Source organism: Polyodon spathula, chromosome 26 (genome assembly GCF_017654505.1).
Source record: "Polyodon spathula isolate WHYD16114869_AA chromosome 26, ASM1765450v1, whole genome shotgun sequence".
In the NCBI taxonomy this organism is placed as follows: Eukaryota; Metazoa; Chordata; class Actinopteri; order Acipenseriformes; family Polyodontidae; genus Polyodon; species Polyodon spathula.
Window position 1 is genome coordinate 9,963,768 of NC_054559.1, and position 17,732 is coordinate 9,981,499.

General features: G+C 37.0%; 1 protein-coding gene across 18 annotated transcripts in view; it reads right to left on the reverse strand.

Annotated features, from left to right (window-relative positions):
- LOC121300773 (trinucleotide repeat-containing gene 6A protein-like) overlaps nucleotides 1–17,732 on the reverse strand; it is a 141,812-nt gene that overhangs the window by 48,034 nt on the left and 76,046 nt on the right. For 17 of the 18 annotated variants that reach the window (XM_041229615.1, XM_041229625.1, XM_041229621.1 and 14 more), the window contains one exon: nucleotides 2,594–2,641. In XM_041229615.1, coding sequence (XP_041085549.1) covers nucleotides 2,594–2,641 — 48 coding nt within the window. Of the gene's footprint in view, nucleotides 1–2,593; nucleotides 2,642–3,878; nucleotides 4,028–17,732 lie in introns of those variants that run through there. The other variant, XM_041229620.1, reaches the window with a different exon arrangement.

A 17,732-nucleotide genomic window follows, 5' to 3' on the forward strand; every position in this document is an offset into this window, starting at 1 on the left:
ATAACACACCTGTGTCACATTATACCAGTGAACTGGTATAATGCAGAATCACGCATACCACTTTGGCCTACTTTATAACATTGAATACAAAAATGGAAGTTAAAAGTACGTAATTTACCCAACAAATCGGACAGCTTTTAGTCTCCATTGTGAAGGCGTGCAATATTACTGTACATGGAGCATTAAATTGCAGGTACCTACAACTAAACCAAGGAAATGTGATCCAGAAAGAAAGGCATTTCCTTAGTTACTAACATGTGCAGTTATGGAAATGAACAAACAGCTTGCCAAGCTCCATGCAGAATTATTCACCTGTTATTTATGAGGCTCGCTGCATGGAGGTCAATTACTCTTACAGTAAGTCATGTAGCAGTGCTCTTAATCTAGCGTTTATCAGCTCTATACACCCTTTAACAGTCAAGGTATGACATGTTATTCTCAAATAAAACAATGCTTTTATTCACATTCACTGGTAGCACCAAGCTCATGTGTACTGCATATTGCAGGAAGACAGCTTCGTTGATTTACAAAGCATTTTGTACAATACTGTCTGCTTTTAAACTTGGGATTTCAACAGTGATGCTGCTCATAAAAATCAGGTGTGGCATAATGGTTTTCCAACCATGCTTCTGTTACCTTCCATGACGACTGGCTTTTTAATGTCCTTTTTCCCCCACACAGCAAACTATTCCTTTATTTATTGTATCTTTGCAATAAATTCAGGCAAACAGCTAAAGCACTGATCTAGCAGGGTATCTACAGAGTGCAAAGAACAAACATTAAAAAAAAAAAATTCACACCCTTTGTAGCGGCCCAATGTTGCCTACAAGTTTAGTACATGCAGACACGAAAACAATGTGTTTTTGTTTTTGTTAGAAAGGATTTTGCATTGTGTTATCATGACTGTGAACCAGCTGGAACATTCTGAAGTACTGTGTTAGCACCACTATGACCCTAAAAGGGAATCTCTCCACTTTTGTTTCCCAGCTATAACTGGGGGGAACTGGCATTTTCATTTGCACTGTGCTTCTAAAGCAGACAGAAAGAATACAGGATAATCACAATTAGAACCAGACAAGTTCTCACAGTCATGTGATAAAACATTCTCATTAAGGAAGCCCACATGCCCATGCTCCTTTTACCCCATTACACTATGTAACAATTTTTGTTCCTGGGTAGTAAGTGTTATTTCCTAATTGCTTATGCCTCAAAAGTATAGAAAATGACTATTATTCCTCACAAAACTTTGCTTTTGTGACTAGGACAGTGATATTTCAACATATCACTATTTCCAATGGGAAAACGGGCAAATGTGTGTCTTTTCGTTCACATAAAGTCAGAAAAAAACAACATATGAATCCAAATGAACATGTATTTATACTAAAGTAATACAAAAATGACTACAAAAGATTTAGAAGTGAGTAGTTTTTCGAGATCCTATTAGTACTGTATTTACAGTATAATCGTAAATCTCGAAAAACTACTCACTTCTAAATCTTTTGTAGTCATTTTTGTATTACTTTAGTATAAATACATGTTAATTTGGATTCATACGTTGTTTTTTTCTGACTATGTGAACGAAAAGACACACATTTGCCCGTTTTCCCATTGGAAATAGTGATATTTCAAAATATCACTGTCCTGGTCACAAAAGCAAAGTTTGTGGGGAATAATAGCCATTTTCTACACTTTTGAGGCATAAGCAATTAGGAAATAACACTTACTACCCAGGAACCAAAAAAAAAAAAAAAAAAAAATTGTTACACGGTGTTATCAATATGCACACATGGGAATGTTCAACTACTACTAGCTAGACACATTTCCACTGTTTTAAAGCTTAAATTGCATCTACTATACATTGGTGTACCAGCAAAATATAAAAACAAACCCCCCTGTTTAATTTTCATGATAGGTAAGTGTCTGAAGATGCCATTTATAACCACCTATTACACCAAGTATAGCAAACTGGTTGTATCTGTCAACACATTCTCTACCAAATTAAAAATTATGTTGCATCTTTTGTCTGTACTCGTCACTTACCACACTGGCTGTATACAATGACTGATTAAAAAAGATGTAATTTAAAGACTTACAATGCCAAGGTCTTTAATGTAACTTTTTAAAAATAAAAATCCCAGGCACTCATATTTTGTTGCTTTTAACAATATGATTGAGTAAGTAAACATTAGTTATTAGTTTAGAAAAAGCTTTTATTTTAACTGTTTGGCCTATCTAATATTTTTGTTACCAGAACCATTTGATTTTGTTAAGCGTTTACTTGTTTGAAACCACATATGGTGTCACTGTTCACCTATATTCAAATTTCTAACTGTACTATAGAAGTCAACAATTCATAGTTATTTTTTGTATCACTACAATAATGAACCACTGATCAGAATTAACACTGGACTACAATTAGGTTCTAATTCAAATAGATCTACCATTTATTTAGCCCAGCTGTGGTCCAGTGCTGGGGTCTCCACAAGGTCAGGGTCGCAGAACAGGGTTAAATGGGTCAATACTGAGCTCTCAAGACAACACTCAAGGGATGTAGAACAAATTAAATTAAAACTTGTAAGAAAAATATATGTACCTGTTATTCTTCTCTTCAGCTTCTTTGGTGGCTTTAGCTTCCAATTCTCTAGAAATAAACAAGAGAAATGCTTTACTTGTTTATAAAAAAAAAATAAAAAATAAAAAAGTCAAGTGGCAACCATTGCTTAGTGGTTTTTGGATACAACACTGAACAGCATTTACTTCCAGGCCAAGCGTTAATAAGATAGTTGCAGGCATCTATAGACTGTACAGATTAGAAATATATTTTATTTATATAAAATATATACACACACACACACACTCCACAAACAAGTCATGTTACAGTTCGACTACCGTCCAAATAAATCAAGTTTTTGGTACTGTAAATAGTACCGCTTCACGTAAGCTTTATTTCAGATTACCACTTGCCTTCTGTATTTAAAATCGACTGTATTCAATCGTATCCTACACTAAATCTTCAATGGCTAATTTAGCACGTACTACCAAGTTCTTGTCGTGCAAGAAAAGTAAAAAAAAAAACAAACAAAAAAAAAAAACACAGCATTCACTTACTAGCTTATGAAACTGACATTCGTTCCCAGTCCAATCAGTTAAATGGAACAAATCATCATAAATCACTTATAAAAAAAACTTCAGGATTTTAAACAAGAAACGAAGACACAAAACGGTGTACAGACCAAAACGCACCATCGTACCTAAGCTGTCAAACTTACAAGTAGCTAGCTGCTTTTGAAAAATTTTGCAGTTATATTCTTTAAAGCATATTTTAAAGCAGCTAGCAAAAACCGATAGCACGCCAGTTTCCATTGCATACAGAGTTAATCAATATCGTACAACTCTGCCCCGTTTGAAATTTTAGACAAAAAGATGTACAGACAAAACAAGTCATTAAAAAAAAAAAAACTCAGTTTACTATGCAAGTAATTTAAATAGCGACCGTGCACCCTCTGCAATTTCAATACTAGACAGAGCTTCTTGTTTTAAAATTTCTGATGTCGAGGCCCACATCGACCGTTTTCGGTTTGTTGCACACCAGCCACGCCAGGTAACCTGCACACATCAACACAATTTGGACAGAAACTATTGAAATACAACATATAGCAATTAATGCCATCGTCTGTTGCAAAATACACTTCAGCTATATGTCAAAAGACAACGGTAACAACTCCAAGTCGAGTTTCAAAGTCCCCACATTAGTGATGCATACGCAGACCCCCTTCACTGCTGCAAGTTATCCAGACATCAGCAAAAACAACGTATTTTATGTTACTCTACAAAAGCCGCTACATTTTTACATTTCTGAGACAAAGGGATACACTTACCTCATGAATATAAAGTGCAACAGAGCGAATTTGAAAGCAAATTCTATAAGGCTACAGGAGTTCAATATGTTTGCAGCATTGAGGACAGAAACACTTGACCTGCACAGCCGCCATTTTCTTCACTCACTAACGTCCCCTCCTCCTCTTTCCCACAGGAAGAGAATACAATCTGCTCATCGACCACTTCCTCTCACCAGCACAAAACCCAAAATGGGTGATCCACCAGCGGTTACAAATAAAGTACTAACAGTGTTCTCAATTGAGCAGTTACAAGATAAGCCAATGTAAAACCAACATATAAAAGGCAGGATCCTCTTATATCACGAAGACATGGAAGTTATAAGAATTAATTTGCTGCCCCAGTATTGTACAATTTCTGTATTAGTAAAAGTACTGTAAATGTAACCTGGAAAAATAAAATAAAAAAGGCAGGTACAGATACGTTTTTGTGCCCGCTTATTTCGATTGTCAGAAGGTTTAGAGGACCATTCTAGAGTTACTGCATGATAAGCGCATCAACAATCAAATTATGGGTTCGAATAAGCAACACATGCACTCAAAACTGGCCCTGCCATGGGCTTGGTAAGTTTGGACAGTACACAAACACATGTATTCCAAGGTTATTTTTCCACTTGACACAAAAGTTAACACCTTCTCCATATAAACATCACTGCCTGTCTCTTACAACTAATTTAGAATTTCGTGGTAAACCACCATGCTAACAAAAAACAACAAAATAGGCTCAATCTTTTTATCCACCTTGATGAAAGGTCATCATGATGTGATGCATTTTCACGCCAGGGAAGGGCCAAAAATCAGAATGAAGCTGTGTATTTTACACTTAAACTACTGTGAATTAGCCTCTTTCACGACTAACAATGGTACACACATACATGCTAACAGTGCCTATATGGCCTGGACAGTCCCAATTTCCTAGCAGATCTCCTTTGTCCTGATGCATATGCATTCTGATATTTATCCTTGGAAATCCTACAAAGCTACTCTAGGGCATTTGTTCTCTCGCGCCATACCGTTTTTTTTTTCTCTCTCTAGCGGCTGCTGACCCTCGTGCTCTGCACTGTCTGGCAGGGATTGTGTTCACATGACCAGATCGCAGTTTACTGACATGTCATATCCAGTAATATTCCTCACTACTGCTGCAACAGATTTGATAGAATGAAAATGGAATTTATCAAAGCAAAAATAAATAAACAAAGTACTTGTTTAACAGTGACTGGAGTACATATGTTTGTATTTATTCTGAGGGAGGGGGTTAAGTCTATTACTTATATGATAATGAGTGAGTGTATGTGTGTTTTTATGTGTATGCCAGAACACTCCCCCACCCCCACCAGACCAGTTCAGAGCAATTTGGGTTTACTTAGCAACCATGCCCAACTCAAACACTTCATATTCCTTCATAACAAGGACACACTGGAGTTCTGAGGGTGGGTGAAACATCAAGGGGAACTGATGTGACACTTGAAATACAGCTAAACCAATGTGTGGATGATACAAAAGGAGGAAGAGTTGATTGCACCATCTTAAGAATGAAATGGTTACAAATTGTGAAATAAGTGGTGACTATTTAAATATGGTGAGTTTAATGTTTTTCTTTTTCTTTGCATTGGCCAAAATATTTCAAACATTCTTAGCTTGGTTGCCATAACACAGGGTTGTGGTAAACTGTGGAGGTATTGTGGAAAGCCTGGCACTTGTGTTTAAACTACTGGTCTAGGGGGAGTGGAATTTCCATTAATGTGCTGCCAAGCTGGAACCTTTCAAGAGTGCTATATTCATTAAAAGAAAAAATAGGAGAAAACCAAATAAAAGACATAGATGAGAACCATGGAACTGGTGGAAGAAATCCCTATTTGCTGATTCAAAACGAAAGCTGTTATCCGATGTCGATCTAGAACAATTCTCTGTTTAAAAAAAAGAAAAAAAAAGTAGTCTGAGCAACGGAAATGTATTAGTCAGTTTAAAAAGGCACAGTCCTGATTTAGGAAATTACATTTCAAAATGTATTCCCTCAACAATTGCAACCAGGTACCACTGAAGTGCGGCAGTGTTATATGATATGCTATCACAGTGTAGTGTATGTATCAATTCTAGGTGAGCTGCAGGGTAAGTGAGAAGTAAAGGTCCTCAGTGGCAGCGCTCACACTTGGCTATCTCAATAAGTGTGATCTCACTTGGCTGCTCAGCCATGGACGGCTTTCTCCTGTGGCAGGCAAAACAGAGGGAGTCTGTTAGACCTAAATGAATATCAACTGAGCTGTCGGACCAAAAGAAAATTGACTGCATGTGAACCAAACATGGAACTTGAAAAAGCTAATACAGTATTTAGTGCAATCAGCTCAGTCATGTCAAGGAAACTGGCAAGGGGAAACACTTATCTAGTCAATACCCATACAGTAACTTACTTACATAACACTAAAATAGCAAATCTTGCTTTGAATGGCCCTGGTAAGAAATCGGTGATTTGAACTGCTAAACTAAAAAAACAAACAAAAAAACTAACAAACAAAAAAACACTTATTAATATTGCATGGCACAGGAACTCAAAGCTTAATAATCACAACATTGCTGTAATTTAAAATTTGGACACCAATCAGCCAATTATGCATATTTTCAGTGAATGCTAAAAGGAAGCATTTTTTATTTATATTAAAAAGGCACAACTGTATATTGCATGTAAACAGCCTTGCTGGTTTCCCAGGTAACAGTAATTGAGTGTTACAGTGGGAAGAAAGCCAATCACGTAACTTTGCTATCGCCCACCTGATATGAGTAAATGAGAGCATTAGGTATTTTTGTACTTTAATAGGCTGATTAAAATCTTTCTGGCCACAACATACCTAGATGAGTAAATGCTATTTTTTATTACTGATTGTTTAGACTCCTGGCACTACAAGGGCAAACAAATCCTGAGATCACGTGACACATCCTGTAATTTGTATTGAAAGACTAGCCTAGGCACTGTTTGTTATTTGCATGACAGTGAAAGGCAATTGAGCTCCAGGTCTGCCATCTTTAGAAGAACCTCTGGGGAGAGTGAAAGGGGAGGGAGACAAAGTAACAAGCCATGTGAACATCCCCTACAAGCTTCTTCTTGTCTGAGTAAACCCCAGCCAACTGTAATCTGAGCTGTAGGGGGGCAAGAGGTAAAGCCACCAAACCAACAGAGAGTGAACTATTAACACAATAAAAAGAAGCTTGTTTATTTAAAGGTGTAGCTAGCACATTAGATTTATTTAGAAGAGACCGCATTAGAGCACAATCTACCCATAAACAATTGTACTGCCAAAACTATTGTAACAATATTTGTGTATGTTTATATGGGAACCTTTTGATCTAGTAAAACGTTGCTTACAGCATATGTATCATTAAAATCTAAATATCATTCAATGAAGTGTTGTTTCATATCGGGGGGGGGGGGGGGGCAGCACACCCTCCCATACAGCACTCAAACAGTTAAACCTGCAACAATATCCCAAATGCTATAAATATTGTGCAGACCCTTGTCTGGAATTTGCTTACAATTAAGTTCTATGCTGAAAAAGGAAACAAAGGATTTACACAACAATTTAACTAGCCCAGAATTGTGCTAACATTTTGAAGATAAACAATCATTTCTGCCCTAGTTAGCAGGCAGTGTTGTAATAAATCGGCCCATTGTGCTTAGCACAACCCTTATTTCTCCTTACAGTGTGAACCTCACACCAGCAGCTCTGAGATTAAAAGGTCTTGTGTCAAATGTGCTGTTTATTACCCCAACACTGTTGCAGGTTTAACAGTATGTTTCTGCCAGGGAGAAAAATAAAAGCCTGCTCCGATTAGGTTGTAACTCTATCAATTACTCACTTGCTTAGAAAGGGCTTACAGCAGTCTTTTAGTGAAGCCCATATTTAACTCTTATGCTGTTTTACCCCTAATCCACAGATCAATGACCCAAATATGTCTATATAGATTAAAAACTTCACAGAGCTTGCCTATGTATGCATTGGTGTATGCATATAGTAAATGCACACACAGCATAGGCAAAATACATTAAAAATGGCATGGTCTCATCTTTTATTTTGATCCAGATTACTATTACCTCATTTGTACCATCTCCAGAGTACTTTGGTTTGATGCACAGTAAGTCTGTCGTTAAGAGGGCAACTTATCAGCCGATCCTATAAATAGCTGAAGTGCAAAAGAGTTCAAAGAACACTGGCAGCTTGGACTATTACAGTAATTACTAGTGAACAATTATTGTGTTGTGTGCTTCTCTCAGAGGAACCCTCTTACATCACCCACAGGCAGCAGCAGCGGTGGCTTTTAGATATCATCATTTTTGATCTGTGCATCCAAAATCTATTTAGATGCGCACACACACAAAACAAACAGCCAACATGTTTTCTATATGGAAGCAGATCTATGCTGACAGAACATGCTGTAGTGCTGCCTCCCCTGCTTCTGCTAAGATGCCTTCTACAGGGCTAAACAATACCAGAGCAGGTTTAGGTGTTTTTCATTCAATATTCAAAATGTTAATTTTTAAAGGCATTGATTCTAAAACCTTTTCAAACTGAATTAATATTTACCTCTAAGTCTAATAAAGTATTAGTATTAAACTGACTAACTGAGTGCATCATTGTTAAAGCTGCTGCACCACTCAGTTGTTAAATGAACAGTACTGGGTCTGAAATATGTGATTATAAAAAGAGGAGCAGTTAATGAAAACCGGGATGGATTTTATACAATGCAGCTATCTCTAACACTACAGATTAAAGGCGTGATGATGTAGATTATTTTCTTGTGGTTTCTTTCAATCAAGGCTACCCTATATACTAGTCTGACAGTGCAGACCCACAGTTTTGTGAGGCATGGTGACATTCTCTGTAATTTGTGCATGGGAATTGATAATATGGAATGGAATGGTTGTAACTGCTATGCAATAGGAGTCTTATTTCCATCTTTAAAATATAAACACACATTGGCGGTGGCATTTCGCTCTTCCGGACAAACAATACGCAAGACAAAATACGTCTTTTTGCCGTCATATAATACAAATCAAAACAATAAACACATACATGTATATACACAAAGGGGCGGATACCCTGCCACATACACCTCCCTTTGTGCGCACCACACATGGCCTCAATGCCCACCTCCCCCCTTAAAATCCCCAAAGTCTCAGGCCAAGAACAGGGACTTCAATTGGTCCACGGCTGGTAATCTTGGCAGCGGAAAAGCTTAATAACCAGCATGCTTATCAATTGTTGTATTTCTTCTCGTTTACCTCTCCTTACTCTGTTCACTACTCCCTGAACACTCTCTTTCCTGTGCGGCGAAACTGCAGCTCTTATTTTGCTGACCATGGGATCAACTAGCTATCAATTATTGTACTATCCCTCGGTCACCTTTTGCACGGGTTTACTATGGATGTGTGACTGTCAGCTAAGTGTCAGCTAACTTACTGGATGATCAGTCACGTATTCCCATGAGGTATTTAAAATATAAACACACAATGAAGGCGGCTTCTCGCTCATCCGGCCAAACAATAACTTGCTATAGCAATATAAAGCACCCCAACTGTCTCCAAACACAGAATATTGTACTTATTGTATTGATATACTTTATAAACATTCGCTTGGCAGATAGGTACATTCATAGGTTAGGTTGAAGGGGTCTAATGGCACAGAGAAATCCTAAGGATCAAGAATCCGGTTGCTTATTCACCAGTCACAAACACACATTGCAAGTGATATGATTCAATCATTTTATTATTATTATTATTATTATTATTATTATTATTATTATTATTATTATTATTATTATTATTATTATTAAAAACCACACACTTCTTGGTCACCTGTTTCTGGCAATTCCCAGTCAGGCTATAATTAGCTTTCCCAGCATTTCTATGATCCATTCTCTGGCTACCATATGCAGTATATCTGAGACGCTGGGAACCAACAAAGTACAAGAAGCTTGACAACATGCGAACTGAAGCTGTGCAGCTAAATTGCTATGCATAGTCTTTATGCATTACATTTAAATATCATGCTTAATTCATATTTTTTCAATGCATTAAGCACAGTATGCAGCTTATCTGGAGCACTGCCTTCAACATTATTATTATTATTATTATTATTATTATTATTATTATTATTAATACACAGTTCAGTAATGGACTTAAAGTTGTACACGTTGCAACCCCTTCTATTATAATTTTGTTTTCAAAATATTTATTATAATTAAACTTTAACGTAAACGGCTGTTTTGAGCAATAACTTTTTTTTATTATTTTTTTTTTTTACACAGACTCGAATTAAATAGCAAACACCACAAGTGTCCTTTAAAGCAGTTCAGAGACTGGTGCTTTTTTGAAAAACAAAAAGAGGAATGAATTGTGTTAACATACTTAGCAGGTGAGTAACAGCTGTGCTTGACAAGTGCCTTTGTCTCTGTGAAATACATTCAAGGGCTAGCACAGTCAATAAGCACTGCTGGAGGAAGGCTTGCAGGATGCCCCATGGGTTATAAGAACAAGCAAAACCAGGTGAAATTCAGGGACTGAGGGGCTGCATGCCTCCATTCTACTATATCGCCTTCAATTCCAATCTTGTCATATCTCAGAAGCGAAGCATAATTGGGTAAAATAAAAATCTAAGGAATATTTAGCTCTCTATCTACAGGTAACTACATGTCATTTTCAATACATTTTTTTAATAAAATGTATTTCAAATAATATTCATTGATTTCTTCGGTAGAGAAAACAAAGCATCTACTGTATAGTAGTATGTGGCAGTTTTATTTTTCCTTTCTTTCTGTGAACTGTGTAACACGCTGCTCACCTGTGTAGCATTCACTGTTTTTTAACTACAATCTCACAAAGTGATGGAAAATTACTACAGTTTTCTAGTTTGCAACCACATCAGACGGAGCCTATTTCTCTCGTTTGGTTGTTGATAGCTTTTCACCTCAGACGCTAAGGTCTTGTCTGTCATCTGGGTTTCAAAAGGAAGATAATGCAGAGCGCGAGGGTTCCCTTCAAAACAAGAGTCCCATGCTCTGGTTGCTTCAAACCTGCCCCACGTCCCCAGGAACCTTTTGCAGAGAGAGCCCTGGAGCGAGCTTGCCGTGAATCTAGAGTAAACACTATTAGCGCAATGCTACAAGACAGCATTAAAGGCATAACATGGTTTCATGTAAAATGTATTTAAATGGTACAGTTTACAGTAAGTGTACTGATGAATGGAAGGCTTGTAGTTTAATTTTCTACAATGGCAGTAAATGTCAATTAAATAAATAATACTGCAAATGAACTCATTAATACCTACAGTCAATTTACACCACTAATGTGTCAGGTAGTTATAGATTATAGTTCATTCTTGATGCTGCAATGCAAGCATGCCTTTGTCATGAGACCACAACAATGACATAAAATCTGAAAGAAAACTAAAATATCGTAAGAAAAGCACACTAGTAATCCTGCACTGCCAAACATGTAACTGTATGTATACTGTATTGGTAATCCAGCAGTTTTCTGGATGAGGAATACTATAATATTTTATACTAATCATACCCCTGGCTGTGTTGTTGTATTTAAAAGACTAATGTGTGCTACTCTGAAAGAAATACTTTTTCTTCACCATTGTCAATTGAGTTCCAATGGCTGCCACTTAAGAGCAACCAGGATCAGATTTAAATACATGAGTTCAGTTGCAAAAATAACTTTAGCTTTTAATACAAATTTGTATAAATTAAAATGGGAAATTACAGATAAACCTTGCTTATTATTTCTGTATGAGTTTACTGATTACCAGTTACCAAATTATGGGATTTACAGAAAATCAAAGGACACAAAACAGAATCCCACTTCAGTCTGCCTTGAAACCAAACCTCTGTTTCTTGGCTGCTTAAACCTCGACTGGGGAATTGGGAGCAATGTTTACAGAGAGGGATGTTACAACAATCCCACTGGATGTTTAAAGCACTCAGTTTGATTTCCATGGATTTAAATTTCATGCTTTTATACACTCGCAGAATGTAATTTGACAGGTTCTCTTTTATTTTTTTTAAAACAAGCACCACCACCCTCAGGAATAAAATGGAATAAGAAAGATACAGTGCATTTGTAAAAAAAAAAAAAAAAAAAAAAAAATCCTAGTTGAAAAGGGCAAGCTTTTATTTCAAACAGCTTTTGAATGAGAGCCAGGGCGAGAGCAGAAATCACATGGCGCGAGCTACATGATTTCACAGACCACGCTAACAAACAGCTAGAAGAATTCACCTCCTTGCCTGCAGGCTTCAATTCCAATTCCAGTATTATTATAGCGAGACTGGGCGTTCGTAGCTCACAGAACAGACATTGGGGTTATTAAATGAGAATTCAATGCTGCCCTTTAAATCAGAAAAAAGAACTGTGGGAGAAAAGAGAGAGCGAAAGAGCTGGACAGTGTTTTTTTTTTTTTTTTAAAGCCCCCCAACCGTGCTTTTCTGGTCCCCGCTCTCCATACATTCTCATTTTTCCTTTTTTTCTCGCTCGCTCTCTCACTCTCTCTCTGGCAGGGTTTAGATAGGGGAAGTCTGCCAACTGTGAAATGGAGTTGCTGAGCCTGAATTGCACTCGGCATCCAACCAATTACCTGTTCTGCACATCTCCCTGGGCCCCTAAGTGGTGCAATGCAACAGATCTATTTTCAGAGTCCATTTATTTATCGAGACTGCATTTTGTTGGGAATCTATAATTTTTACGCAGCCCTGATTCTTGTCATTTAGACATTTTTAACACCTTCTTCTTCCCCTTTTAAGGGATTAGAAACCTTTTTTTTTTATTTTACAGAAACTAATGGAAATGCATATACTGTACACAAAGCCACACAGACTAACAAGCACACAGACATTAACAATTGCATACTGTAGATGCACATGGAAACACAGAGATGTGTACACACAACTATCAGTCTTTTTAAGGAATTTTACTGTGATGTTGTTTTAAGAACAGTAGTAGATACAATGCTGTAAACAACTGACTGCATGCATGCACATACTGTATAGTAACAAATGCACACATGCACTTTACTGCCCTTGTAAATCTGATCTCTGGTGGTTTATCCAGTAAGTGGAATTGCATGTTATATTAATAAATAAAAAATGACAGTAAGATTATTCCAGTAACAACATACCGGAATATGTAAGGAATGGGTGTCAACAGTGGGCTTGTCGGTAGTGGGTACTATATGTACAATGAGCAATGCATCCACTCCACTTCTACCCATAGACAGCACTCATTTAGATGCTGAGTAGCAGTAAAGTATAGTTTATATTTAGAAGATGATTTTTCACTCTAGTCACAGATCATCCCATTCCTTTTTTAAATCTTATACAGCTGGTTTTCAAGTTAATAAGAACCTGGCATTGATTCCTCAGCCCCAGCTGAACATTTCGATCTCCCGGAGGACAGAACGTGCAGTCCCTGTGCGGCCAGCCTGCAGCCGGGTGCGGTAGGTCTCAGTGATAGGAAAGTATCCATTTCCACCCTTTAGAGTGTTTCTCGTTGTTATTTGAAATCTTGTGATTGCAGTTTTATTATCACCGCTATTTTAAATATATATATATATATATATATATATATATATATATATATATATATATATATATATATATATATATATATATATATATATATATATATATATATGTATGTATGGGGCGAAATACAGTACTACTGACACAGTGAAAACACAACACCCCCTTTTAAAAATAAATATTACTCTAGAATATGTCCAAATTAAGCTCAGTAATTGGTCTGGAAGATGTTAATTTGCAAAACTTTGCAGCTACACGGTATACTTGTCATAGAATCAAGCACTACAAGCACGCTCCCATGTCTTACATATAAAAACACTAAATGTTCATCAACATTGCACGTGCTGCTGTCTGCTATGATTGCCTACTTGTAAACCTTAAATGAAACGATCTGTAATAATGTAATGTTTTTGGTTTGTTTTATTTATAAATCACCCTGTATAAGCAGTAGCTGAGTTTAAAAACCAATGAGTTTCAGATAACATGAGAGGCTCTCTATTACTATCCAAACAGCCCAGGTTAATTTCTGATGTAAAGCACACTTTGCAGCATTAAATGCCAGAAAGTCTACTACAGTCTCTTAGAACTGTGTGCAGTAAGAAGAGTCTTTTACAGGGTTTCAAGTCCAGCCTTTTGTTCTTTGCCCTGGATTTCAAAACAAGAGCTGTAGGACAGCTGGTATACATAAAAAAAATATATATATATACGTGGCTCAAGGAATATTTAATTAGCCAGCGTTCCCAGGTTCCAGACACTAACTCAAGTTAGTCAGTTTAGCCAAGAACGTGAACGCTAATGTGCTATACAAAGAGTCATTTGCCTTGGCTTTCTATGAGGATTTGTTTGCATTATTGGGATTCGTAAAGCCCACCTATGCCTTGGCTCAGAGGAAAGGTACTCTATTAACAATGTGCAATATTTATCACACACGATCAATGCCTAGGACTGCAATGCATTTTAGTTAAACATTAATGAACACACAGTAATATCCCTGAGGATTTGGCAATGTCATATAGTGCCTTGTGTTTCAGTACCTCTGATACCTATAATATCCATTCAAGGCAGTCTTTCAGAACTTTTTGCCCCAATGCATAATTGCACCACCTTCTGCTCATGCGGATAAACACCTGTTAATGTTACACATAATTCAAATGCTTCTGCTTTCACCAATTGTGTTTCTTGTTATTTAATAGTTCACATTTGCCTTAGAAAATGCTGCATTGTAAAAAAACTAGTTTTAACAGAATCTTCTTGATTTAACAATCACAGTTACTTACTTTCTAAATCAGCCAAAAGGGACAGAGCTGGAGTTGTGATTCAAAAATTTAAGTTCCAATTTTAAATATAAAGATGGTTCATTAAAAATAATATAATTACAGTGCAGGATGCGCTCTATAGCCTGGAGATCGCCGGTTCGAGTCCAGGCTATTCCAATATATACAATTGGCCAAGCACCGCCCTGGTGGGGAGGGCTTAGGTCAGCCAGGGTGTCCTAGTTTAACCGCGCACCAGCAACCCCTGTAGCCTGTCTGGGTGCCTGCGGGCCTGTGTGCCCAGCTGCCCAGAGCTGCGTGGTCCTCCGATGCTGTAGCTCTGAGGTGGCTGCATGGTGGGCCTGCTGAGTGAAAAGAAGTGGACGGCTGATGGCACACGTTTCGGAGGATGCGTGTGTCCGTCTTTGTCTCTCCCGAGTCAGCGCGGGGGTGGCAGCGGTGAACCGGGTTGAAATGAAAAAATGAAAAAATTATAATAATTGGGAAGAAAATTAGAACAAAATAATTGGCGATTCCAAATTCATAAAAAAAAAAAATTATACAATTACAAAATAAATAAATAAATACCTTCACATATAAACATGACTTCATTAGGAATCTGGTTTAAGAATTAAAGGGGGGGTTTCCTTGTAGGTGTAAGATATATGTGTGATTTAAACCTCAGAGAAGAAATTAAAAAAAGAAAAAGAAAACAAGAAGATTTCTATAAGTTATACTCCAGAATTTACAGCAGGGGATTTAATTGGTATTTGTGGCTCAATTAGGATTTGAATTAAATAAAAGAAAGTCTGGGGCTGTTTCATAAAGCTTGTTTCTAGAAAAAAAAAAAAAAAAAAAAAAAAGATTACCGTTATCGCCATCTTAAATCTTTGTGAGATTTATGTTTTTCGTTCACAGATTATGCTTTCTGTGGCAGTATATAGTCTCAGTTGGGTAGATAATACATCTTGCTAATCAAAAATGAAAGAAACAGATATCACTCGCCACAACCTATTATAAATGTCATGCTTCTTTCTCCCTGACTGCAGCACGCAATATCAGGCAAAGACAGAAGGAAGAAGAAAAAAACAGCTATAAAAATACCAAGTTAGTTAAACTAATTTAATCTCAGTAGCCCACACAAGGTCATTTTTCTACAGGTCAAATAAGGGTTTTCAAAATACTGTAGCTGTAATTCAGTCAGAACAGAAATGCTTTCAAATATCTAGTATGAAGATAGTTAACATTTGAAATTCAAGTAAATTATGGTTCGGATAGAATGTTTATCATTTCTATAGAATTACCACTCTGCTCTTTTGGCATGCCTTAGAACTTGACAGATAGACAATGGAACTGCATATGGAATTCTTGAGTCATGCTAATTACACAGTAAATGAACACAATGCAAAAGTACTCATTTAAAACAGTCACCTGTTTATCAAAACACTTCAACACCACAGAATAAGTGGCATAGATTCCAATTTAATTATGAGTGAAACCAATATGATTTCCTAATGAATTTCAATTAAACAATCATCACTACATTATATATTCCAGACAAATTCATATGAAATGATCCTCATTCAAGAGAACAGTCACTCATTATAAAGTGTCAACAGTAATATCTTGGCAATTCTTTCTAAGGGATTAATGTAAAACTGCCTTATTCTCAAGCACTCTGTTAAAACACAAATGTAAAAACAAGGCTACTATGTATAGCTCCTATTTTTATGAGGCATGCATATGCAGGTATTCGGTATATATTTAGCTTTTTAGCATACTGTTTCAGTAGCATAGTATACTACAGTAAACACACTTAAATGCTGTATAGTAAAGGGTAATAATGGATTCTTGCCGGACCAGAAGAACAGTTTGCATAGTAAATTTGCAATGTAGTCTTATAATACAGACATATTAGTAAGAGTAATTATAGTATACCATTTTATAACAGGTCTTTGTGGAGAATGCTCCTTGTCCCCAAACACAACTGGAATACACAGGCTTAAATCCGTCTGATTCTCAACCCGCGTCCTGTGGAGAAACCCCCCATTCAAAGTTAAAACCTCTCTCTGACAACCATCTCTGGTGCCGTGATTAACTTTTTCCAGTAGCTTTGTAGTGCATACATCCAAAGTATCACAATCACAGCAAAGACTAATATACTTATCGAAAGCGCTTTGACATAACAACATCTCAGATACTATTGGAGAACAATGGATCTACAGCCCTCATGGCGATTGGAGGGTAGAGAAAAGGTAGAGCCTAGTACAGCAGATATAAACAGACAGACCGACTGAAAGTATTTCCAGATTCAAAAGGTCATGCAGCCTGCTTATTCTACGGGTACAGAGTTCATTTTGTTGCAGGTTTTGTGTAGTGCTTTTATTTGGGGCTCAAAGTTATTTTTTACCAATTGCATACTGTATGTAAGTTCTATGCGGTAGTGCTTTGGCTAAAAACTTTATTCTCCTGTTCAAAGAAAAGCAAATCTAATTTCAGTGGTGCCAACTTGTTACCCTATTTGCATGTGATAATTGGAAAGTGGCACAGTTCTGAAGGTTTTTTTTTTTTTTTTTTTTTTTTTTAAGTTCAGGGACTTAAGCTTGACAAGGAGTCAGTCAGCGTTTTCTCTGTGTGTCTGACACCTGGCAGTGCCATCTGTCTCAGAGATTGCAGCTTCAATCCCAGTCCGCACAGATAATGAAACCAGGTAACAGTGGAGCTTCACAGCTGCTAGAGACTCATGTCACTCAGTCAGGTGGAAACAAACACACACTCTGTCCTGTTCACTTAAGGGGCAGATTATACAAAGGAAGATCAAGAAAGTGAATCTGTTGGGGCCTGTGTTTTAAGAAGAAGATATGCATTGTGTTTTGTAATGTATCTGTGCAAGAGATAATCAAGTAAGATCATTGAAGGGTCTGAAATGCTACGGAAACTGGAACACCGTTCCTGTTGGTTCTTGTTGGTTATCCAGAACAGCGTCATAGAGCTGGAGACATTTAGCAATACATTT